The sequence below is a fragment of the Apis dorsata genome, unplaced genomic scaffold, assembly GCF_000469605.1.
Source record: "Apis dorsata unplaced genomic scaffold, Apis dorsata 1.3 scaffold_787, whole genome shotgun sequence".
Classification (NCBI taxonomy): domain Eukaryota; kingdom Metazoa; phylum Arthropoda; class Insecta; order Hymenoptera; family Apidae; genus Apis; species Apis dorsata.
In genome coordinates this window covers 168183-194103 of record NW_006263931.1, presented here as the reverse complement: position 1 = coordinate 194103, position 25921 = coordinate 168183, and the positions used below count along the sequence as shown (strand labels likewise).

Genomic DNA, 25921 nt, shown 5'->3' with positions numbered 1-25921 from the left:
AATTTTTTAAATATAAAATTTTATTAAAAATTTAATATATTGTAAAATAATGAATATATTCACAACAAATATTGCAAAAAAATGTATTTAGGAAAATATGTTTTTCAACCAATAGCAAAATACTGTCTGTATAATCTAAAGTGTTTGTGATTGGTTGTTTTAATGAATTTCACGAATTTCCCGCTTTTTAGAATGCTATAGAAGCGTAATGGAACATTTAACGAATATAAATAATATATTGTGCATTTTTCAATTTTTTTTCTCAAGATTTATCAGAATCTTATACGATTTCTCTTGATACAGTTAAAATAATTTCAGTGATTGATTAAAAATGTGCCTTAGAAAAATGTTAGATATATCATGAAACTTTTGTGCCGAAAAATTTACTATATTTGTGAATATGTACATTATAATCAACGATTTTAGTGATGTGTAGTGAAATTCAATATAATACGGAGTGCCAAAAACAACAAAACTAAAATATACTTCATTGATATTATATTGTTTGATAAAAAATAAGTTATTATTATGAATGTAAAATCAGCATTAATATCATAAGAATGTAAGGTTAGATATACGTTATAATTTACATTCTGTGTGTTATTATTTCTTAATACATTATTTTGTTTATATGATAAAAGTGTTTAAATAAATCAATAGAATTAGAAAAGATCAACAATATAAATAGTTCAAGGACATTCTTTTTTATCATTTTCATTCAGTGCATTGTGCAGTGTATACAATCTCCAAATATCTACGTGATATGTTTCTACTTTGATTACTGCAAGAAATATAAACATGTTAGTAGAAATAAATTAGTAATTAGGATTTGATATTTTGTATAATCCATAATTAATGCAAAAATAAAACATAAATATAGTTTTATATATTTAATATTTTGTAGGGCAGATCGAGATTATGATATGGGTCCAGCTACAGAAATGATGGTAAATGATTTTGATGATGAGCGGACTTTAGATGAAGAAGAAGCTTTAGAAGGTAGTGAAGATTCTCACAACGAGTTGTCCAACTTACAAAAGGTATAATTCTGAGGTGAATAAGTTAAATATTTAACATATACAATGTTCATTTTGTAACAAGTTTCTGATCCCAACTATTCTAGGATCAAGCCTGTGAAATGAAAAAATCAAGTCCATAAATAATTACAATTATGATAAGTTTCTACAACACTTTGGACTCAAAGTGCGTTCTCGTAGTGAGATTCGTATGTTTAGTCTGTTTGTTATATGTGGCATGGTAATCATTTGTGTTTTTGTCTTCTTTCAGGAAGGTGATATGCCACTAAAAGACCTACTTGCGATGTATGGATACGGGGATCCATCAACGGAAAATTCAAACAGTTCAGACCGAATGTTAATTCCATCTGGAAGCGGTGATCCAGAAATTGAAGGACAATATTCAGATAAAGGAGATAATGACGCAGATGATGATGAAGATGACGATGAAGCGGATGCAACTAGTAATGAACCAGATCTCAAGCAATTTTATACAGAAATGTTAGTAAAAGGAAAAGATTCGTCGTCGTTAGTATCAGGATCAACAATGAAAGGAAATAATACCAATAGTGTAGGTACTGGAGATAATAACAGACGACATAGAATTCATGACGATGATGAAGATGATGAAGAAGGTGAAGTGGAAGAATGTTCTATGATAGATGGTTGTAGTAACAATGAAAGTACAAGAACGACTTCAACTATTGGTAATACTGCTAAATGTAGCAGTATAACCGCACTTGCTAGCTGTACAACAAATGATAATACTGGTGGTGGAGTAGAAATTAATGTTAGCAGTGGTATGGTAGATGGAGGAGAAGATGGAATAGTTAGTAGTGGTATAGGCACATCAAGATTATTAAGAAGTGTTTCACGACCACAAAGCGAAGAAGAAGAAGATGATTGTGATTATAGTCCAGATGAAGAAGAATGGAAGAAGACAATCATGGTTGGTATTAATTATCAAGCAGCTATACCAGAAGGTCTTTGCCATTATGATGATGCTTTACCTTATGAAAATGAGGATAAGATGTTATGGGATCCTAGCCATATACCTGAAGAGGAAACTGAAGAGTTCTTAGAACGGGCACAATTACCAGCTGTAAAAGGTGGTTCTCTTCCTACAGGGTCACATATCAGAGATGATGAACAAGCTTTATATTTATTGTTACAATGTGGCTATAATCTTGAAGAGGCATTAAGGAGACGAAGAATGAACGTCGTACCACCAACGGATGCAGTTAGTCTGTGGTCAGAAGAAGAGTGTCATAATTTTGAATCTGGATTACGAAGTTATGGAAAAGATTTTCATCTTATACAAAAAAATAAGGTATGCATCATGTATAAACTTGAATTATTTTATACTAAGGTACTAAGAAATATTTATATTTTGTATATAAAATTATTATAATAGGTTAGAACGCGATCTGTTGGAGAATTAGTGCAATTTTATTATCTTTGGAAGAAAACAGAAAGGCATGATATATTTACATACAAAGCTCGTTTAGAAAAGAAAAAATATGCTTTGCATCCTGGTATCACGTGAGTATTTTCTCTACTTTATAATATTAATAAAAATATATATATATACATAAAAAAAATATACGTTTATAAATTTAAATTATTATAATAATTATTTTTTTTTCTTTTTTTTCTATTAAATAAATTTGTAATCAATTAAATTTTGATCGAATTATATAGTTTCTATTGTTACATTTTTATGTTACGATTGAAAACTTGAAGTATGACAAGATCGTTGAATCGTAAGCAGGGACTATATGGACCGATTTCTGGAAGAACAAGAGGGTGTTCGCGATCGTAGCAGTTCACCAAACGTTCATTGTTTACTATACGGTGATGCGAAACGACAAAGGTCAACCGTTAGTGTTCCAAATAATGAGGAAGCAAAATCAGCGGAACCATGGGATGGTTCTGTAATTGATTCTTTAGCAGACTCGAATGGACCGACACCAGTACCACCGCCACCCCCACCTCCACCTCCACCACCACCGATATCAACTGCTGTAACTGTATCTTCAGGTTCTGTTTCAACTATATTGTCAACATCTATATATTGTACTGCGACAACTCGTCATTCCGATTGTTCACCGTCCGATTCTAGCTATACAAATCCACATATGTGGTCGAATTTGACATCTCGAAATCATTCTACCTCCTGTATCGTAACGACGATCTCAATAAATACGACAACAACAAGTACTGTTCCAATGGTTACGGCCATTGGAATTACAAGCACGGTTACAAGCAGTTCTACCATCACTTCTACTGCCTCTAATAATTTTTATCGCTCGCGAGTAACGTCGAGAAACAATGATGTGCATGATACACCATCACCGGAGAACATTTTACCTCATTTACCTCCTTAGCGTCGAACACGACTTTCAGGTTTTCAACCTGGAAGGTGTCAAATGTCTTGGTGCGATGTGATTTATTTAACACTCGCGTTATTATTATCGTCATAACATATAATATTCGTTAATACCACGAATTATATTTTTATACTATATCGTAATATGATTATTAATTTCTATAGCGAAAATAAAAAAAAAGAAAAAAAAGTTTTTCGCGAAATCGAAATAAATGATAACAAATTAAGTAAAATTGGAAAAATAATTGATTAGATTAAGTGGTATGAACATAAATTACTACAGCTTTTTCCATACTTTCTGCTTTCTACTTTCCTATAACCATTCCTGATGATCCTGTAGATTTACAAAAAGAATACAAGTTTAAAATGTGTCTAAATAATTCGCATTTTCAGATCTATAAATAATTAAATGTTATTAAAGCGAATGAATGATACAATACAATTACAGAATTGTAGTAACAGATAAATTTATAAAAAATAATAATCGTTATTTAAAACACGTATCTAATTCTTGATTGTACAAAAATTTACGATTTACAAATCTGAAAGAAATAGGATTTTGGTAATTTGAAATGGTTAAATTAAATGAAATTTGATGAATATATACTTCTTTTTTTTGTATTTTCATCAAGGATGCACAATATGTTAAATGTGACTTTTTTTTATCTCAATCATTATTTTATCCACACAAAAGAAATTTTAAGTACATTTGTGAATCCTTGCAACTAATTTTTTTATCCTTTACACATACCGAAAACATAAAATTATAATAAAAATTGTTATTTTATTGTGAATTCCAACGTATGTTATAAATCAGTTTTTTGTGTAGTGTTAAGTAATTTCTTTTTGCTTTTTTCTTTTTTTTAAATTTAAAGCACATATATTTATCGAAATTCCATGTTGTTATCGATATTGTGTTAAATCTAAAGATTCCACAACAGTTTTAAATAACTTTCCCATCAAAGATAAAAATTGTATGTTATTAATATTGATTGCATATTTTCCTGTAGTATGCACATTCTCTTTGAATATAGTTCCTTGTATTTCTTTTAATCTAGCGGGTAAGATAGTTTGATTGAAGTCAACAGTTTGTTGAATAGTCCTTATACTTTTAGCATCAGAATTGATTAATGAACCCTTAACTTGCCAGTCATCAGGTGTACCTCGATGTTCAAGAAAATCGAAGAAAACTCCTAATTCAGTCACTGTTTCGCGCGCTATTAGTTGTCGATCTCGAAGAGCGATTCTTGGACTTCTAACTCCTTCCAGAGCTTGATACAAAATCAATACGAGATTAATTTCAAGAGCGAATCTGGTATTATTTTCATCCATAGATTCAAACCAAGGATCGCTAAATTTTTGATATTTTGCTACAACAGGGCTATCATTGTTTGATATTCCTTTTGTTACATGTCTACCGCTTGTTAAGGCTGTTGCTCTTGAAAGAATAGTATTTTCACAAATAAGAGGATCGTAGGGTCTCCGTACAAGTCTTGGACTGCTTAATAACGGTACAGTTACATCTAAGCCACTTACATATGCCAAAAATTCACTTCCTACATTAGAAGAAGATCTTGACGTGGAACCAGATGCCGCATGAATAATCCTTCTAAGATCTTTGCTTGAATGCATTCGCCGATCTTCTGGTGTAGCATGTTCCCATTCTTTCTTAGCAGAATCTGTTTTATCTGTTTGCTTACTAAGCGAAACGGACGAAGAACTGATGGGCTGAGATCGATAATGTAAAGCCTGTGTAAATAATTGTGTCGAACTAATGATCGTGCCGTAAGTTAATCGTGGTCCGGAACTCATACTCATATGAGGTGGTCCAAAATTCATTTCAGCCATTGGAGTATAGCAAAAATCTTGCGTATATATAGTATCTATAAGAGTATTTAGTCTTGGTGAAAAATGAACGAAACTTAACGCACAGGTTGTATTTATAATGATCAATTTGTTAACTAACAATTTCAATTCACCGCTTGGCAATCTTTTATCACAAGATTCTAATTCTTCAGCACTTTCCACACTGATACCATCAATAATGAATTTGAGAATTCGTGGTCTTAGTAATAGATTTACAGTGTTATCATATGCCAAATACATACATTTAATTAGAGTCTCACAAACATTTGGTTGTATCGAATTCCAAACATATGGTTGCGTTGCAATAATATGAATAAGAGCAACGAGAGATTGTACCAAATCGGCAGCAAGAAGATCTGCTGTATGTCTTAATAAAGTTGATGCAACCATTAATTGATATTCATGAGAATGTAGAAACATTGTGATAGATTTGATATAAACATTAGGCATTTCTCTAGTGACAAGTCCTATTAAAAATTCAAGGCCAAGTGTATAAAGCGGCCACCAATCCTGACATCGCCATTGTCCATTTGGACAATCATCATATAATGAATCTAACATACTATTTCCAATGTCAATCGGTGGAATTAAGCTTAACCATAATTTCGCAATATCATTTTCATTGATCGGATGTAAAGCGTAAGGAGATCGAATGATTAAATTAAGCAAATTAAGAGCAGCAGTGCTAAATCTTAAATATGAATATTTTTGTAAAGTAACACCGATGCACGTCATCAATTCCGGTATCATTTGTCGAAATTGTACACAGCTAGATTTTCGTTGACATTTTGTAGTATTTCGTTCTATATAGGAACGTAATACTTGGGTAACCATACAAACAGCTAAAGTTGCTGGTAAACTTTCCCGAATTCCGCGAACAGTTTCTGCATTTCTTTCTTCGGCATTCTTTTGTGTAGTTACACTATCAATCGTATCTATTTTACAATCGATCTCTTTTCGTTTAACCAAATGATGTTCTTGTTTTCTTCTTTCTAATTGAATAGCAGCTTCTTTTAATTCCTCTAATTCACAGGCAGCAATTGTACAGGAATGTGATAGAAGATATTCAAGACTTGATACATCCTCGCGCAAAGTACTTTTCACGCATTGTACGCATCCGAGAAGCAAAGAAATTAATGTTTGACGTAAAGATTTTCCAAAAGTGCAATAAGCTTGACTAATTTCTTGCATTAATTGTGTCAATCCAGATTTAAAAATTCTGGAATCATCAACGCACATTTGTTTCCAAGATGTAATACATCGAAGCGATAAAGAAGCTAGCAACATAGTAATTTTTCGGCTAGAAATATCATAAGGTTGCTTGATTCGTTCAAGTAACGATTCTAAGGAACGTTGTGTTATTAATTGTGCTTGTGATACGTTAATAGGATAATTTATAGCTATTCTTTCGTCAGTTAATGTGACAATAAAATTGTACCAAGATTCCAAATTGATTTCATATAACGAATCTGTAATATTAATATCTCGCTTCTCACAAGGTTTTTGTTTAACGGTATGTATATCATCAAGTATATACATTGCCAACTTTTTCCAGTAATCTTTCGATTTATCCAATAATTTTTTCAGATTCATAGTAAAATCATCTTCCAATGTGGTACTTTTGAACAACTCTAAAGTAATTATATCTAGTAAATGAGAATAACCTTTTGCACCTGGTAATATCTCTCTGAAAAGTGGAGCAAAAAGGTGAGTCCAAAAATTCTCGCGTTTTCGAAAAAAATTTACAAGAATTTCATTTCTATGATACCACATTGCTCGTAATAATGCCATTGTGCTATTATATAATTTGTCGCTAACAATATCGTCTCTTTCATAGATTCGATTTAAATATTTAACTAAAAATTGCCTACATCCTTCAGTAAAAAATTCTTCTACCGATCGAGGAAAGATTCGTTTACATTCTGCTGGATGTACGATATTAAAGAGAGCTTCTGTAAGACCGGGCTGCTTTTCTAGACATACAGCAACCAATTCAAGAATAGCAACTTTGACATCTGCGACACAAGTTGGTGACATAAGACCTCTACGAGAAGCAAAAGTCTCTCGTATAGCTGTACCGTCCATACCCATACAAACTAAAAGTGACATAGATGATCCTTCAGCAAATTTTTTTAATAATCTAACAGCCATTGCTTGTAAAGGTGGACTGAACCAAACATACAAATAATTTACAATTGTAGGTACTATTAAAAGTCCATTTGGTACACGAGGTGAAGAATATAATGCAGCTTCTAATGGTGATCTCTCTCCTATTTCTAAACCCAAGGATTTTCGAAATATAAGTAATCTATTTACTACAGATAAAGCCAATTGTACACTTTTGATTGCTTTGAAACCTTTCCCGCGAATCCAATCTGTTTCTGCCATCATTTTATTATGTAAAGTACGTTCGCCAGTACGAATTAATTTAAGTAAAGCATGTCGTGGTTCTAAATATAGTAAACTATATGCAACAACAAGTTGTAATTCATTACGTATATCCTCTTTTGGTAAACTAGATTCTAGCGCTCTATGAAGACAAAACATGCTTTTTAACCACAAGTCAGTTCTTTCCGCATCCGAATCGAAATACCAGAAATCTAATTTTGGTAAAACACCTTGTAATAAAAATACCATGCCAGGTATTTCTATTGTATATAGAGCTTCCTCGTTATATTTTCTGATTAAATATTTTGATAAAATATCCAAATATGCATTCAAGATTGGATAAGAATGAGCGATCGTTTCTATTGCAGATAACCATGACGCAATTATACCACCATCAAAGGAAACGGCTTCAGCAAAATCTAATGTTTTTTGATACCGATTATTAAACCTTGGATAGACACCCGCTCGCATTCGAGATAAAATTTCTTCTGGATATTCTAACACAAGTTCGGATGAAATACTGATGCAAGCTGCAACTATTTTGTATATATACATTTTTTCTTCAGGTAATACAGGATAAGAAAATCTGTTTATGATTTCAAAACTTAATTCCGTTGGAATAACCATATTTTCTCTATTCCATATTTCTATGTGTTTAGCTAATGTTTTTAACAATTTTAAACCTTGTGAAACATGCTCTGGCAAATTTTTATTCATTTTATTACAGCCTGTAATTCCACCGCCTGCTTGAGAAAACAGCTGTTCTATTTTGTGATGTAAAGCATGCCAATAACTTGTTCTTTGTCGGAATATCACTACTTCAGATCCACTTGACAATATACGTATATTTTCACATGGACAATCTTCTGATATAGCATATGAATTTCTGTGAATCACACATTCTTGTTCATATGGTTTGAATGGTTTACTATAGTCTCGTTGTCTCGGTACTTCTAATGTTAATGATGGAAGATTATCCAATTCTATTGCGATTTTTTCGGCACTTAATTCTGATGCAGATGCTAATCCAATTGCAATATTTGTTAATGGTTCAAATTCATATGGAAATTGTTCAGCTGCAAATTTATAAATCAACCATAAACCATCATCATGTTCTTTCCAAAATCGCATTGCAGTTTCAGGAAACTGAATTGTAGCAGCAACAGCATTGAAAATATAATTTAATTCATTTTCATTTTCGTCATTTAATTTATCTTCATTAATAAAAGCACATGCTAAAGTAAGAAGGTTATACACACTACTTCGTACAACTTCAGCATAATGAGTTTTTTCACAAATCATTTCGCTATTCATCAAATCTTGCAAGTAATGAAAAACATTTAATTTTATGGCTTTGATACCAAAATGTTTAAATCGATTCAAAGTATCAATATTTTCAGGATCAATGGCATAATTTGCTAACATCCAGGATAAAAAGAGTGGACTATCTTGAGGAAAGTTATCACGAATACATTTTTGTTCAAAAGTTTCTTGCATACTATTTCTTACACTATGTATCCAATCTTCCATATTAAAACTACAAAGAAAATACATTTTTATTGACATTATAATATTTAAAATTTTAAATAAAAAAATAGAAAGTATAAAAAACATACTGTTTTCTAATATCTAATGCTACTATTAGTAATGCTACTTGACTGTATTGTATTTCTTGAATTTTCCTGGCAATTGCTTTTTTATCTTCATGACTTTTTGTACTTGCTAATCGTCTTGGTTCTCCCTGTAAATATTAAATTATTATTATATAGTAATTTAATAATATTTAATAATATTTAATTATTAGTTATATAATGCTTACTCCAATACTTTCATAAAACTTCATAAATTCAGTATCTGCGATATGTATATCATGAATAATGACTGTTAATATATGAAGTAATTCTCGCATTTCAATAAGACTACTATTGTATAATCTGTATAAATACTCTTCTGTACATAGCTGTGATCGTAAAGGTGGATTTATTGTTTTTAGCATTTCTATTTGTTTTTGAATGGAATCTAATAGAGTTCCAAATAATACATCATCAAAGAATTTTGCAAATTCTTTTTGATAGCGATGTCCTTTATCTTCATCTTTATACTCAACCATTAATTTAAGGCACTTTATCAAGGTCATTCTTTCAGAATAATAAAATTCCCAAATATCATCAATCAATACTTTCATTGATGTAAAATCTATTAGTTGTGATGCAAAAGTTTCTGCACAATTTCTATATTCATATTTTATAAAATTACATACTAGATCCCATGTAATCATGGCATCTAAGTTCTAAAATAAATAATTTATTATTTATCATTTTTCATCAGATAATTACAGAAAAATTATTTGTAATATAATAAAATTTATTTATAATACATACAAGAAGCGGAGCAAGTTTACTGATTAATTCATACATTCTAGGGGATGGATCATTTTTAGGTATATTTTGAAGTGACACTTCTGTATATGGTTTAAAAAATAATAATCCTTCTTTAAGAAGTTTAGTTTCCTTTTTAATTTCATCTTCTACTAGTTGTTTTTCACATCGACACACTGTATCCGATATTAAAAACCATAATTCCTTGCAATAACTTAATTTTGTGAGATATATATATTTTTTTTGAATTACAGATATCCATAACATGAAAAATAAATTTATTTTTAAAATTTAGAATAATCTAAAGATAAAACATTTCTTTAATCAAGTAATTAAATATTTACTTACGGTAAACTTTCTATAATAGGTACTTCCATTTCCAATATATGGATTTATATTAGCTTATATAAAGCATATAAAATATCTTGTCAATGTCTTATATGAAATTCAATTAAATATACTATCTAATATTACTTTTTATTTGATAATAATAATTCACGATTAATATATATTATAAACAATAATCGAGACATAACCTCGATCAATGTACAAAATTTAACGACTGATATAAACATTCGAGCATCTTTCAGTTAATTGAATTATTGATTTATATATGTTAAGATAGAAATGATTAGGGACCCTAGAATTCACGTTGGTTACACTGCTGTAGATTTCCCGCCAAGAATTGGCGCGGAGTTCATAGATTAAAGAAAAATAATCTTTACGAAACATAATTTTTATAAAAAATAAATACTATTTTTATTACTTTTATTACTAGATGTTTTTTTTATTAATTTTAATACAATTAAGAATATACATTTTAAATAATATTCAAAATTATTAGATAATGAATTGCTTAATTAAATGAATGAATAGATAAATAGCAAACAATAACATATTTGCATAGTTTATTACTAGATGTTTTTTTATTAATTTTAATACAATTAAGAATATACATTTTAAATTATATTCAAAATTATTAGATAATAAATTGCTTAATTAAATGAACGAATAGATAAATAGCAAACAATAACATATTTGCATAGTGCAATATAATTTTACTGACAATTTACTGATGAATTTGCGAACATGAATTTTATATTATTTGAGATAATTTTTATAATTAGATGTATAATTAAATGTGAATTTTTTAAGTATAATAGATAACTATATTAAAAAAACATAATGAAAATAATCTGCAAAAATGCGAAATCAAAAATAAATGTTTTTTGTACAGTAGGTGTTGATGATGTTAGATAGATATTAAAAATAAAAATTTATGATTGTGTAAAAGAAAAATCATTTTAAAAAAAATGAAATAGGAAAAAAAGAGCACAGTTATCAAAACATCGATTTGTTTGTTAAATATATTATTGTAATCTATAATTAGATAATTAGGTAATCATATAAAAACGTTAATTGACTAATCTATTCGCTAAATACAATAAACTTTATTTTTTTTTACAGAATTTTATTAAATGTAGTTGATAAAATTTTATCAATATATTTTATGATTATGAATAATAATTTAGATCGGTTACTATTAATATAAAAGCAATTTATGAAAATAAATTTAATATAAACTATATATGTCAGATGCTACGGAAGAAACAAGATTGTTCAGTAGAAAAATATTGGGTAAAGGAATGGTTTATAAGAGAAGAAACGATAGCGACATCAGGGCGCCGACGCGAGGCGTCGAAACGGTCGACGCCGCGTAGACGCCGATTGTTCGCCAGTACACGTTCGTCTTGAACACAGAGCGTATCGGTTATATTTATTGCGAAGAAATATTTTTTTCGGTTGTGCACGATGTTATTGCTAGCGTGAGTGTATCAATGAAAGAAAGTCAGGATTATTATGAGACCTATTATGCATCTTTCTCTGTAAATAATTTTTTTTATCGTAAAATCAATTTCTTTTTTCGTTAAAGATACACGTTTTCGCAATTTGTTTTTTCGATGTTCGATTTATCCTATTTTGTGAATTTTGTTCGATAGACAAATTAGAGTACAATAAATATTCGTGAGTTTTATCTGGCCTCTAAATGTTTCATATTTTCTTTTTACAAAATTTTTTTTAAAATGAAAGAGAAATTTTAATAGGACATTAACAGAAAGTTTAAAAAAAGATTATTGTTAATCAACGACTTAAGTTCAATGTTTATGATAGTTCCAATGTTCTTAGTGTTCGTAATATTCACAATGTTTGGAAGAATCTCGTGAACGTAAAGCATTAAATCATCAGGGAGCGCAACAAGAGCGCACAGGTTCGGACGGCAACGAACAACTCGACGAATATTTCATCTTGAGTTGTTTCCGTGTGTGTTTTCATAATGTATGTACGTCGCGATTCTTGTTATTATGGATGCATCCGTCGGGAAATATAGTTTCAAGAACGCATAGAATTCTCTGACGCGCTTACTTACATGGTGCGCGTTAAAAGTATTTTTACGTTTAATACAATTTGAAATTCGAACGTGTAGTATCATGTATGTGACACTGCGGTTTTTTCTAAGTTCATTTATCTTTTTATATCTATAATTTAATGCTACGATCGCAACGGGATGAGATTTTAAAAATGTTCAATCACAAATTGATTCATCGATTTATCGAAATGCTCAATCGCTTTCTATTCTTCTTTCGGTTATGAAATCGAATATGACTGGTGAATAAACGATTGAATATATGATTATGCTTCATTAAATATCATCAAAATTAGAAGAATTTCTTCTATTTTTCATATTTGCTTTCATATAATCTCTTTTATCATTGTAGAATTGCTTAAATGAAAATGATTTACAACAATCTAGAAAAACAATCATTGAACATAAATATTTTTAAAGTTTGCAATTGCACACAAAATTTGTCAATATCATGAAATATTGTTAGTATAATTATTGAAAGTTTTCTTATTCTTTGATTTGTATTTCAATCGTAACGCTTAGAACGTGTGTTTGTTATTATACCATTATATCATATATCACGAGGGTTGGCAGTGTTTATATACATATATTTTAAAAAAATTTGTAGTGATAAAGTCGATGACTGTATCTTATTTTATAAAAAGAAACTTGGTCTTCTCTTAACGTGACAAAAAAAATTGGTCATTGTCTGACTACGATAGAAGAATGTGCTTAGGTGTGCGATTGACATACCGGAGCTGAGATGTACGTCGTGGCAAATTGTTTCGCGATGAACTAAGTTCGCGATTCAAGAGGCGACGTTTTTGAATTGAGTCCACGATCGTGCGCGACCAAGCAGACAAACGAGATAAAAAATAGAGAAGAAACCGGCGGCGGAGAAGTGAAAAATGAGGGCCTCGTTGCTGTTGCTGGGGGGCATCGTGGTATTCTCGGTCGCAGTCGCGAGAGCTCTCTCCTGTGTCTGTTCACCCTTCGAGTGTGACATTCTCACCGATGAGGATTGTCCCGGAGGCCTCACCTGGGATCCCTGTAGGTAAGCCAAAAATCATTTTTTCTTTTAATATCTAATTATTAACGATTCATTCAATATTTTTTTAATAAAAATATATATCATACATTAGAAAAATGATATTCAAAATTTGTATTTATTGAATTATTATTAATAATTAAGTTAGTAATTAAAATAATTTCAAATTATGAATTTTAAATTTAATACTTTAATATGATATTTTTAAGTTATATTATAATTTTTATATCGATATGATCTATTTAAAGTTTCTATTTTTCTAAAATCTTAATTTTTAAATTACGTCATTTTTCTAGCAAGTATGTGATATTTATACATTTCATATAATAATAAATATAATAATAAATTACAAAAAATATTGGATAAAAATATTTTGCTCTTATATCACTGAAAGTTATTATATATCATTCTATTTATTTATTCTTATCAATAAGAATATCGAACTATAACTAAAATATACAAAATATTTTTGATAACATCATGATCGATATTTAAAATATTATCTCAAGTTGATCTTTTAATTTACCTTTCTATCCAATGTCTCGATGTCCAATTTATTTTACGATCTTATTACTTTAGAATTGTAAATCTTTGAGATTTGCTTATTCTTCAAATTAATTTCTCTTACGAAAATTGCATTTTATTTATATTATTTATTTCATTTTTGAAGTTATCAAATGTAGTAAACTATCATTTGCGTGATCTTTTATGTATAATCTTTCGCATCTTTTCTATGTATATTTCTAATATTTCGAAATATGTGTGATTTATATATATATAAAACTATACATATACAGTTATATCTTTAATTATTTCTGTTGCCCAAAATTAATCGATATTTGATTTTTTCTTTTTTTTTCTTTTTTTTATTTTTCCTATAAATAATATTCGACACTTATATCTGTTGTATATTCCATTGAAAGATCTTCTATTATTAAAGTCTCTATTGAAAAAGAGAAAAAAATCTGCTTTTTGCGTAGCGTTTTTTGTCTGATGAATTTTATTGCGTTATTAGTGATATGCACTGATAAAAAATAGCGTTTGATAAAAGGAAACCTGAATATTCAAACTAGTAGTGAACAAAAGCGTCAGTCTTCGAAATTTTATGCCGTTTTTCGTTCGCATGTTCGAACGACTATTGCATATCGATCGTTTTTTGCGTTATAATATCAAATCATTTTCTTTCAACATAACGATAAACAATAAAGTAATAAATTAAAATGCGGATTAAACATTATCTTAGAATCCTTTAAGGCAGGAAATTGCAACATTTGAAATTCTGATGCAATCAAAAATAAGAGCCTAGATTTTATAAATTTTTATATATGGTAATATATACTACAATATTGAAATATTTACTTTTTCTCGATCCGTAAATTAATGACGCACTTTTCGTGACTAATTGAATTGTAAATAATCAAGGTTGAATTTATGTAAGAGATCTTTCTTATTTGATTATTTTGAATTTGATCGAGTTCTTTAGTTTTCGATTCAAGTTACAATTTCAAGGAAATGAACTGTATTTTTCTTTCAAAAGAGGAAGTTGGCGATTTGTTTGATATCAGTAATAATTTTAATATTTAACGATGTATTATTCGATAAATAGAGATTGTTTTCATCTTATCACTTTGATGACGAACTACATGATTTTTTCTTTGCGTGTCTCGAACAATTTAAATATTTATTTTCGTGCGATGCAACGAACGAAACGAACGAATTTTAATCATAGCTTGTCTAACAGCTTTCATAATTGTGGAAATTGTGGAAATAATTTGAAAATTATTATATTATTGATGCATCTTTTCAGATTATTATTCATGAATTCTTATTTCAATATATTTCTTTTATTACAATCTCTATGTTTTTTAATGCAATTTATTATATAATAATTATTATAATATCATTATAATATCACTAATTATAATATAATATTATAATTAATATATAATATTAATAATGAGATATTGTTCTGATATCTATTTATTAAACGTTACTTATTAAACATAGTTAAATTTATAATATAAAATTTTATATTAATATGTATAATAAAATATAAATATATATATAAATAATTTTATATTAATATTATATTTTTAATATTAATGCTTTCAAAAATATTTAGTATAATATGCTATTGTTAGATCTACTATTTCATCATATTTGATTTTGATTTAGCAAAATTAAATTTTTTTGAACATATTAGTCAGCATAAGTAATTAAATAATTGACAGTATGGATAATTGAATAATTAAATAATAAGTTATTAAGTTAATAATTAAATATATATAGTGAATAATTAATTTAAATTATATTTATTATAAATTAATATTTAGATAAAAGAATATATGTTTAATTAATTGCAAATTAAATATAGATGAATATCTTAGATTAAGATACTGATTATAAAATGCATAATGGTAAGATAAGATAAGAAGATAAGAAAATTATTTCATAAAAATGGAAGAAACGCAATATAAAAAAATTGATTACTCTCGATTCAACGATAAGACAACGTAATAAAATTGCTCCTCGTAGTTAGAAATATATTCTATACAAAGCATAACGAGTTCTTTATCATTATTTTTTCTTTTTTTCTTTCTCTTCTTCTTTATTTCATATTTTTTAACTTAATTTCTTAATTTTCATAATGCAAATATTGTATCAAACTAGGTGAATTTCGTTTACCTATAATGGCTATATTCCTAATTAAAAAATTAAGACCATTTACAATTTTCTGTATTTTATAATATATAATAATTTAAAAGATTTAATTAAAATTTAATTGAATTTTATTAATTATTTTATTAATTAATTTAATAATTATTTCATATATATAATAATATAAATATATATTATGAAACAATTAATAATAAATAAAATAATATATATATATAATATATATATTAATTTAATTTATATTATGATACATGTATAATATCTTATTATTTTTTAATATATTCCTAATATTTAATATTACTAATTTGATTCTTGCCACGAATCTAATGAAAATATAATGAAAATATTTATTTAAAATATTTATATATAAATAAGTCATCATATTTGTTAATTTAAAAAAAAATTGATAAAAAAATGAAATATTTGATAAAATCAAAAATAAAAGATATATATGGAAAAGAGCATACTGAAAAGAATAATCAAAGCAAAAAGAGAAAAAAAAATATTAATATACATATATGTGAAAAAATAAATACTATATATATGTGTATATTAATAATCGATAAAAATAATTTATAAAAATTATTATTAACTGCTGTATTAAAAACACCAAAAATTTTGAAAATTATATATATACAAAGATTTTAATTTTCTGATTAGAAACTGTATTATATTCAAATTCATTTTTTGAAAAAAGGATATAATAGGATATAATAAAACAAAGAAAATCAATATAAGTACGTATTTCAATGTGATTTTATAATTTGATCAAATTAATTTTTATTATTATTTTTATTTATATTGTCCCTAATGTTGAACAGAGAAACAGAATAAAATAGAAAAATTCGTTCAAAATTATTTTCAGATGTTGTAAGGTGTGCGCTCGTGTCGAGGGAGAACCATGCGGTGGTTTGTTTGGATTTTCTGGAAGTTGTGCCAACGGCTTACAATGCGTCATCAAAAACTTGCTGCCCAACACTCGAGAAGTGGACGAGGGAATTTGTACAAGTGAGTAAAATTTTAGATTTATTCACAGATTTATTAATGTCTTTCGAATCTATTATCTTTTTATATCAAGTTAATGGTGCACTGGGAGTAAAGAAAGAATAATGGTGTGTAAATTTATGGAGCGATTTAAATCACTTTACTAGCCGATTTTTAAAATCACAGTGATTAATATGTGCCATTTTATAGAACTTTTACGGATCAGTTTTTATCACACCTGTCACTATAAGCACTCTTTTCTCAATATCTATTTTGCCTTATTTTCTATCGATTATCTATTTGATATACATATTTGATATACAAGAATCATTAGTATTTCGTCAAGGGCAAATTGGTAGTTACATTTTATATTAAAGAAAAATAAATGATTATATATAAGTATTTATTTACGTATTTATAACAAATTATTTATAATAAAATATTTTAACATTTTATATAGTTTCATTCTTGCTTTAAGATATATAAATAGATAAAAAAAGTAAATAGCATGAGTTTGTATTAAAAAAAATGAAGTTATATATAAAAGAATATTTGAAAATATAATCTAAAAACTTTTTCTATTATATTATATATATATATATAATTTTCCATATAATTATGTTTATTGAGACATTTATCATATTACGGTATTAATTTTTCTATTGTATCATTGAAAATTTATCGTATAATTAGCAATAATCATTTTCGCATTTAATCTTATTCATTAAAATTGTGTCTTTACTTTGGAAGATTTTTTTGTCTGAAAATAGTTGAAGTCATAAGAAAAAAAGTCTAGATTGTATGGAGAGTGTCATATTTTCCAATTAAATTTTCCCATAAAAAATGAATTATAGTCTAGATTTCCAATTTGAATTTATTTTTAATAAATATGACATGTTTTATTTCATCTTTTATGTAAATTTATTTTAATGATTCATAACAAATTAAAGATGATTGCTAAGTCGAAAATATGAATAATTTCAGAACAGAAATATTAGAAAATATTATCAAATTCTATCGAGATATCTTGATATCTTTGATCACAAAAAAAACTAGGCAATTTATTTTTTAGCTTATTTTCTATCTAACACTTTTCAAATAAACTGTTTAAATAAAAATGATAAGATATAACAAATTCATACAATTTATTTGTTTGTTAATCGTGTTGAAGTTATGTTAACGAGGACAATCTTTTACGGTCATGATTATCGATATAGGGAGATAATAATAGTATCCTGTCTGGGATATAAAGAATAAAGTGACAGATATATAATTTTTAATATATGTGCTAATAAAGAATAATAAAGATTTATTTGTTTGTTATATCTTGTAATATGCTTTGAAATGCAAATTATGCCATAAAAATATTATGATATAAATATTTAAAATAGATAAAAAATAATTTGATTGTTCTTTATATTTTATATTTTATTAACAAAGCAACATTTAATACAAATAAAATATAAAATAAATATAAGAGATACGTACATAAATGAAACAGTATTTATCCTGGAATATTTGTATATTTAAAAAAAAATAAAAATGTCATCAAAGAAGTCAAAATGCTTAGTTAAAATCATAATGTGAATTGAATCTATGGTATTATACCTATATATGTTATCGCAGATTTATATATATATTTATTCTTAATATTTAGAATGTATAAAATATCATAGTTATTTATATTTTTGATATATAAATTTTTATTTTATTTAACAGAAAGCAACAATTAATGTTACTTTTAATTATTTTAAGTAGAAAAAATAAATTAGAAATTTATAAAAATATAAATTATATTTAAATATATTTATATAAATATTTAAATATAAATAAAAATAAAATATAAAGCCATTTATTACATACATATTTTATCGAAAATAAAATTATTATGTTTGAATTTTGCTGAATTTATATATTATAATAACTGAAAGCGAAGATTTCCATATATCTTATAAAGTCAGTATCGATCGATCTATTCTTCTTAACATTTCAAAAAGCCGATTCTTTTGTAAGGTCTATGCATAAATTTTTCCTAGTTTCCTATTTTCGATTCTCGAGGACTCGAAGTTAATAACCGATAAAAAGAATTTATTTCAAATAAACAACTATTTATAAATCGTGATTCGAATTTTTCTATTCAGATATTGTTATCATGATATCATATTATCATATCTTTTTTATCCTTCAAAATATTTCGTTAATTTTTATTCTTATTTATTATTTATATATATTCTTTTTATTCTTTATTATTATTTGTTAATTAATAGCTATACTTACAAACAATACATGATTTTTATCTCATCTGAAATATTGCCATTCAATTCTTATCTTCTTTTGATTTTATCTTTTATTTTTTTTTTAAGTTTTGACTTACTGTTTTTTCGTTGAAACTTTCGATTTTAAACAAGTTGAGTCCTGACTGTGGACCGAAAGAATACAAATAAGATAACTTTATGTGAATTTAATTGAACAAATTCTTCTGTTGCAACTGCATTGTTATTACTTTGTTTTTTTATATACCGGAATTAATAGAAATTATTACTATAATAGGGAAAAGTTTGATATGAAAAAAGAAATAATACAATAGAAGAAGAAAAAGTTGGATTCATTTGACGAACAAAAACGAGAAGTAAAGTAAAGTTTGCTTTCAAAAAATTTTAAGAGGCAAAAAAAATATTCAAATATTTTTAAATGTGTAGGTATAGTAATTATTATTTTTACATATTTTTTTTTTTACATATTGAAATGTTAAGTTAAAAAGATTGATGTTTTTTGAATAGTTTTTTAAAATACGATTAATAAATAAACAAAATGAAAGTCGATTTATAAATCCAGATTTTATTAAAGGAAAATAATAAAAAATAAAATAGTATATCTAATATAGTATTATATTAATATAGTATTATAAGAATCTAATAAATAAATAGTGCTATATAAAAATCTATTAAATATAAAACAGTTATGATCTATCTTATTCATCTACTTTGAAATTATGATTCATCAATCGTGAATGCTAGAGACGTGGTAATCGCATTTTTATTTGCTGCTCTCAAAAACCTTTTTAGTATACATAAATTTGAATATATATCTTTTGTATATATTGTTATTTTATTATGCTTATTTATTAAATTTTTTATTGTTAACGTACCTGCTTATAATATTCATAAATATTTATAAAATATAAAATATTTTTTTAAAACAAGAATACTATATTTTTAACTTTATGAAATTTTAAATATAGGCATTCAGTAATGATCCAATTATGGAATATTTCATAATTGAATTATATTTTTTTCTTATAGTTCGTTTATTATTGGTATGTCTTCTTCCAATACGATGAACCATCAGCAAAAATTATGGAACGAAGAAAAAATGAAGCTATAAAAGTTATCAGGAGAATCGTGAATTACATTAATATGTAAACTATTTAATGTGTAAACTCTGGATAGTGAATACTTGATATAAAATTTAACATAAGGATATTACAAGTAATTATTGTAATTATTTTTTTTATTTAATTGCACTTTAAATGTAATATTATAATCAAAAAATGCGTAATAAAAGAAAATATTTGTTGTTTTTTATCTATCAAATAACTATTTTTGTAATTAATTTGTAATTAAATTTTTATTTAATTTTATATAAAATATGACATTATAACCAAAGCTATAATAAATAAAAAAATTTTTTTGTTTATTTTTTTATGAAAATATTTTACATTTATTGTCAGTTGTATTTTTTTTTGTTGTTCTTTTGTATAGTGTTCTTTTGATAACGTGATTATATCTAAGTAAAATCATCGATTTTCAATTTTGAAGTATTATAATTGGAAAATTATTGAAAAGGTATCTTTTGGTAGGTGACGAAAGCTGTTCTAGTCAAAATCTCTTTTCTTTTGATTGAACGCTTCTCAGATTCGAGATTCAAGGTCTGATGAACGCTTCGATACTAATTACTCGCACCATCTTCTCGTTATTATCTTAAAGTGGCAGATAATTGAATTGCCGTGATTCAATTTCCTCATGATGGAAATATTATTTTTCTTTCTCTTTCCTAGATATATCAAACATATCGTATTTTTTTTTTCTACGATTAGTAAAAAAAATAATGTCAATTTTGTGAATACCGAAATAAATCAATTTATTATACAATATTTACATAATATCCAGTTTTTAAATCATTTGAAATTTATGTAAATATTATAAAATATTGTATTGTTATGAAACTTATTAATAATATGATGTTTTTCGAAACTAAATTTATTAGCAATTTATATATATTAATAATTTTATCGGTAATTATTTATTTTAAATGATGATCTTAATCTTGATATATATTGTTAAAAATATCCTTTTCTTTATAAATTAATCGGCGATCTCCGATTGTTCAATTTGCAAGATATTTACAAAAAATGATTACTATTATTACATTTCGAATATACATATGCATCTATAATATCTAATATTCAAAATGTATAACGAATGAATTAGCTATTTTCTCATAGATAGAAATATCTTTATCTCAAACGATAACGAGTTGGATTGATTCTTCAAATCAGCGAAAATAAAGTATAAAATAATATAATAAAATATAAAATTACAACGATAGATATTAAGTATTATGCTAATATCATTGATTCAATTCATTGATTATCATTGATTGAAGATTATTTCATATTTTATTTTGCATTTTATGTATTTATATAACAATAAAGAATTCATTTGTTATACATAGTTACATATTTTAACTTTCGATCGTTACCATGATGTATTTATATAAACAGTTGATTGATGATGCATGCATTCGCATGCATATAAGCGAAATTCAAGATAGTAGTAACAGCATTTTTTACAAATATCTAGAAAACTGTAAGAACTGTGGATTAAGTTATAAAAAGTTATAACATATGCAACATATGTCTAAATTAAGATTATTGTTGACGTTATTATCTCTTAAAGCAAATAATTATTGTCATTCATCATTGGATGATATTGTTTTGTAATTCAATCAAATTTATCTAATATGTATTTATATTGTATTTTGGAAATGATTACTACTTTTGTTTTCATATTCAGTTAAAAATAGGTAATGGTTTATATTTATGTATTCTGAGATACGTAGAGTATTCCAATGATTATAAACTAATTTCATTTTTCTTTAAAAATATTTGCAAAATGTCGCGTATAATAATTTAGTTTTCTTAGTATCCACGATTAATTATTTAATTAATTTCAAAATCGTAAATTTTCTTTCGTAGAAATCTATGGTATATCTATAATGATAATGAAATTTTATAATAGTGAAATTATATACATAATATCTACATATATACATGTATTATATATATTAAATATTATATATTAAATATTATATGTATTATATGCTGCACATATCTATGATAATATTTTATTTATTATATAGAGTTTCATATAAAGTTTTAAATTTAATTTTATTATAATTAATGTCAAATTAGGATTTGTAGGATTGCGTGGAATTATGTAGACTTATTATAGATAGATTACATACTTGAAAAATTATGCAAATTATGATCAATTGGGATCAATTGCGAGTAAATGAAAGTACGCATTTAATTCTCGTATGAATAAATATATTTATTTTATATATTATTATATAATTATATAATTAAACAATATTTTCTTAAAGAAAAAATATTAAATTTTTTTCTATGATATAATTAATCATTGCAATGTTCTATATTTTAAACTCTATTAGAAAGCTATTATTAGAGTTGGTTGGTGAATTGCAACAATTATTTTTAATTGTCAATTTTTAGCATTTATTTTATTATAATTATAATATAATTATAATTACACTATTATAAAATTATGTCCATAAATATTATTTTCTATCTTTTTATCTTTTTCTATTTCTATTTTCTATATTTTCTAACTTTACTAGTTTTTCTTTGATCTTATTAATTGTTTTTTTTTTAAAAAGGCAGCATTAAAAAATCATACAATATTGTGATGGATTTTTTAAAAAATTTTAATAATTACAGTCACAATAAAAAAAAACTTTCTGCTTATTTTGAATGTTTTGAAAATTATTAATTATGCTGTAAGTAAATCTTTTAAGTTTCTCAATAAAATTAAATGAATATTGAATATTTATACATTATATGAATATTTATACAATATAAAATATAGACATTAAATAATAGATTTTAAATTTTTATTTATGAATATTTTTACGTATTAATACATTTTTTATAAATAGATTATTTTTTTCGACGAAAGAAAATTTAATTTGTCTTCATGTATTTATATTATATTATTTAATTGCTTGTAAAAATCTTTCTATAGAATTAAAATATTTTTTAAGAAAAAAAAAATTTTGAAAATGGCACATAAAAGCTATATAAAAATGAATAGCCAAGAATATATTGCATTTTAGAAAATAATTTAATGTCTTTTTCGAGGAAGAGAATAATAAAAAAAATTGGATTTTTCAATAAGAAAATATTAGTCTGTATTAATTGTATAACTTTTTGTATGATTTCGAAATAAAGTCAATATTTTAAAATGATTTTCATGTTCTCCTGACTATTTTTATATGAAGCATTATGGAGAACATATGGAGCATTTTCGTTCGAAACATCTAAGCTGAAAATAAGGTGAATATGGAAATGTCACAGATGAATATGGAAACTGTAAATTAGAGTTCAAGCAGTGTGAAATAAAATACTTAATATATGATCGCTGAAAATTGATTGATTGCTATCAAATATAATTAATTGAAAAATAAAAGAGACATGCTATTAAAATACTACAGTTATCCATTTTTAATTTATTTTGAATTCGATGTTAAATATAACGTTCATTATATTGATTTTATAAATATGAAAATTAAAAATTTTGTTTTATTTATTTTTACTTATATACATATATATATATATATATTATATATTTCTATATATAGTTGTATCTATATTTACATGTGTTCATTTATATTCAAATTACGAAAAAAACTAAATATCACGCAATTATGATTAGATTATATGACAATATTGGCAATTTAAGTGACACGATTAATCTAATTATATATTTATATTTATTATTTAATATATTTTTATGTAATAAAATCTTTTTTCTATTTAATTTTATCATAGGGTAAAAGATTTTTGATTTTAAATACATTGTACATATTATACATATATATATTGTACATATATATATAATATGTCCATATTTTCTCAATTATAATATGTATAAAAATTCAAGAAAAAAAAATTGAGAGTATTATCGTTTGTTGTCGGTTATTTGAGACAATTTTAACAATTGAAAGAAAAAAGAAACAATATTGAATGATCGATTATTGATAAATGCTGACAGTTTAATTCATTACATTTTATTACTAAATTAAACTTTTCTGAATTCGAATAAAATTCAAGAATAAAATAATGTACTTAAATGCGTAGTAATTAATTCGAATAATAATATGGAAAGTTTATATTTCAATTTACAGAGGTTTTCACAGTAAAACGAAAAATGAACAAAATTACAAAAGTTTTTATAGAGCTTTTCGAGTTATAGAGATTCGAGTTGTCGAAGCTCAACCGTAATAGGAAAATTTATTAATTCAAGAAAGGGGGTATTTGGGAAAGTTGTGAATCTATTTTCACGAGAGGCCAACTGGGTGCATAGATCTGAAAATTAGGTTGTAAAACGTTTAAGAAAGGAGCCACGCGAATGCTGGTCTCGAATATGCATACATTCGTGAATTTAAGCCGATGCATATGCACTAGTATACTTGGAAGCCCAGGTGCTCAGTATTCATGGAATATCGTTGCTCGAACGCAAGAGATCGTGATGATGAAGGGAAATAAAGGAAGACGAATAAATTAATTTAGTTTCCATATGTTCACATTATCATACTTTCGTTTAAAAACTATAAACATAAATATTCACATATTGTAAAATTCAAAATTAAACGGGTACTAATTAGATTTCGCAGTTCTTCAATTTTCACGATAACATTCTTTCGTTTTGCAATCTTTATTAGAAATAATAACGGAACAAATGTTAAGTTTAAAAATATAAAAAAGTGAATTTAAAATGTAACACATTGAAATTATATTACTTATAAATTATTTATCCCTTTTTATTCGATAATATGTCACTAGAATGATTTTTCTTTTGTTTAATGTAATTTCGACGAATTAATTATTTTGTGAAAAAGAGAGAAATAATATGTTTAGAATTAACATAACGATATTGATTAGATTTTTAAATCGATCAATATCAGATGTATTCATGCAACCTGCTTATAACCTGCTATAGATAGAAGAATTAAATAGAATCGATATTTATTATATCGATTTGTGTAACTCGATTAACTAATGGGATTTATTTTATTGATCTGTAAATGTATTTTACGTAATATATCAGTTTATGGAATAATAAATATAAATTTTTAAACCGAATCATTTTTAATATTCATACTCTGGAATGCCATTTTTTTTCATTCTTGCCAAAATTTTTTATTTTATAAATTGCAATCTTCGTGCAAATGGTTGAATACAAATGAATGAAATGAAAATGAATGAAATTATAATTGTATAAAAATATAACGTGATCATTATTTTACCGAATTGATAATAATCAAAAACAGTTTATATGATTTTATGAAAATCCAACTTATATGTATAAATCTACTTCCTTAATATTTTTTTTAATTTTTGTCTTATATAAATTCAATCTTTTATTCGATATAAGAGACTTTTGTTCTAACAATGTTATTAATAATTAATAT

The 25921-nt window shown here is 25.6% G+C and overlaps 3 protein-coding genes across 10 annotated transcripts in view; 2 read left to right on the top strand and 1 right to left on the bottom strand.

The window, feature by feature from the left end:
- LOC102671043 (mesoderm induction early response protein 1) overlaps positions 1-4004 on the top strand; it is a 5839-nt gene extending 1835 nt beyond the window's left edge. Inside the window, exons 1-6 of one of the 8 annotated variants that reach the window (XM_031513885.1) lie at positions 173-800; positions 905-1040; positions 1124-1203; positions 1288-2346; positions 2431-2558; positions 2785-4004. In XM_031513885.1, coding sequence (XP_031369745.1) covers positions 1297-2346; positions 2431-2558; positions 2785-3403 — 1797 coding nt within the window. In that variant the 5' untranslated portion in view covers positions 173-800; positions 905-1040; positions 1124-1203; positions 1288-1296 and the 3' untranslated portion in view covers positions 3404-4004. Of the gene's footprint in view, positions 1-172; positions 801-904; positions 1054-1123; positions 1204-1287; positions 2347-2430; positions 2559-2759 lie in introns of those variants that run through there. The other 7 variants (XM_006622860.1, XM_006622857.1, XM_006622859.2 and 4 more) reach the window with 7 other exon arrangements.
- LOC102671825 (nucleoporin NUP188 homolog) lies at positions 3598-10635 on the bottom strand. Its single transcript, XM_006622863.2, has 5 exons — positions 10386-10635; positions 10041-10251; positions 9479-9949; positions 9276-9400; positions 3598-9196 (listed from the first exon to the last, which is right to left on the bottom strand). The coding sequence occupies exons 1-5, from the start codon at positions 10412-10414 to the stop codon at positions 4309-4311; spliced, it is 5724 nt and encodes a 1907-aa protein (XP_006622926.1). The 5' UTR covers positions 10415-10635; the 3' UTR covers positions 3598-4308.
- A 990-nt stretch (positions 10636-11625) lies between these two features.
- Positions 11626-25921, top strand: part of LOC102670912 (insulin-like growth factor-binding protein 7) — a 41361-nt gene continuing 27065 nt past the window's right edge. The window contains exons 1-3 of the mRNA XM_006622854.2: positions 11626-11923; positions 13070-13495; positions 17031-17173. Coding sequence (XP_006622917.1) covers positions 13350-13495; positions 17031-17173 — 289 coding nt within the window. The 5' untranslated portion in view covers positions 11626-11923; positions 13070-13349. The remainder of the gene's footprint in view (positions 11924-13069; positions 13496-17030; positions 17174-25921) is intronic.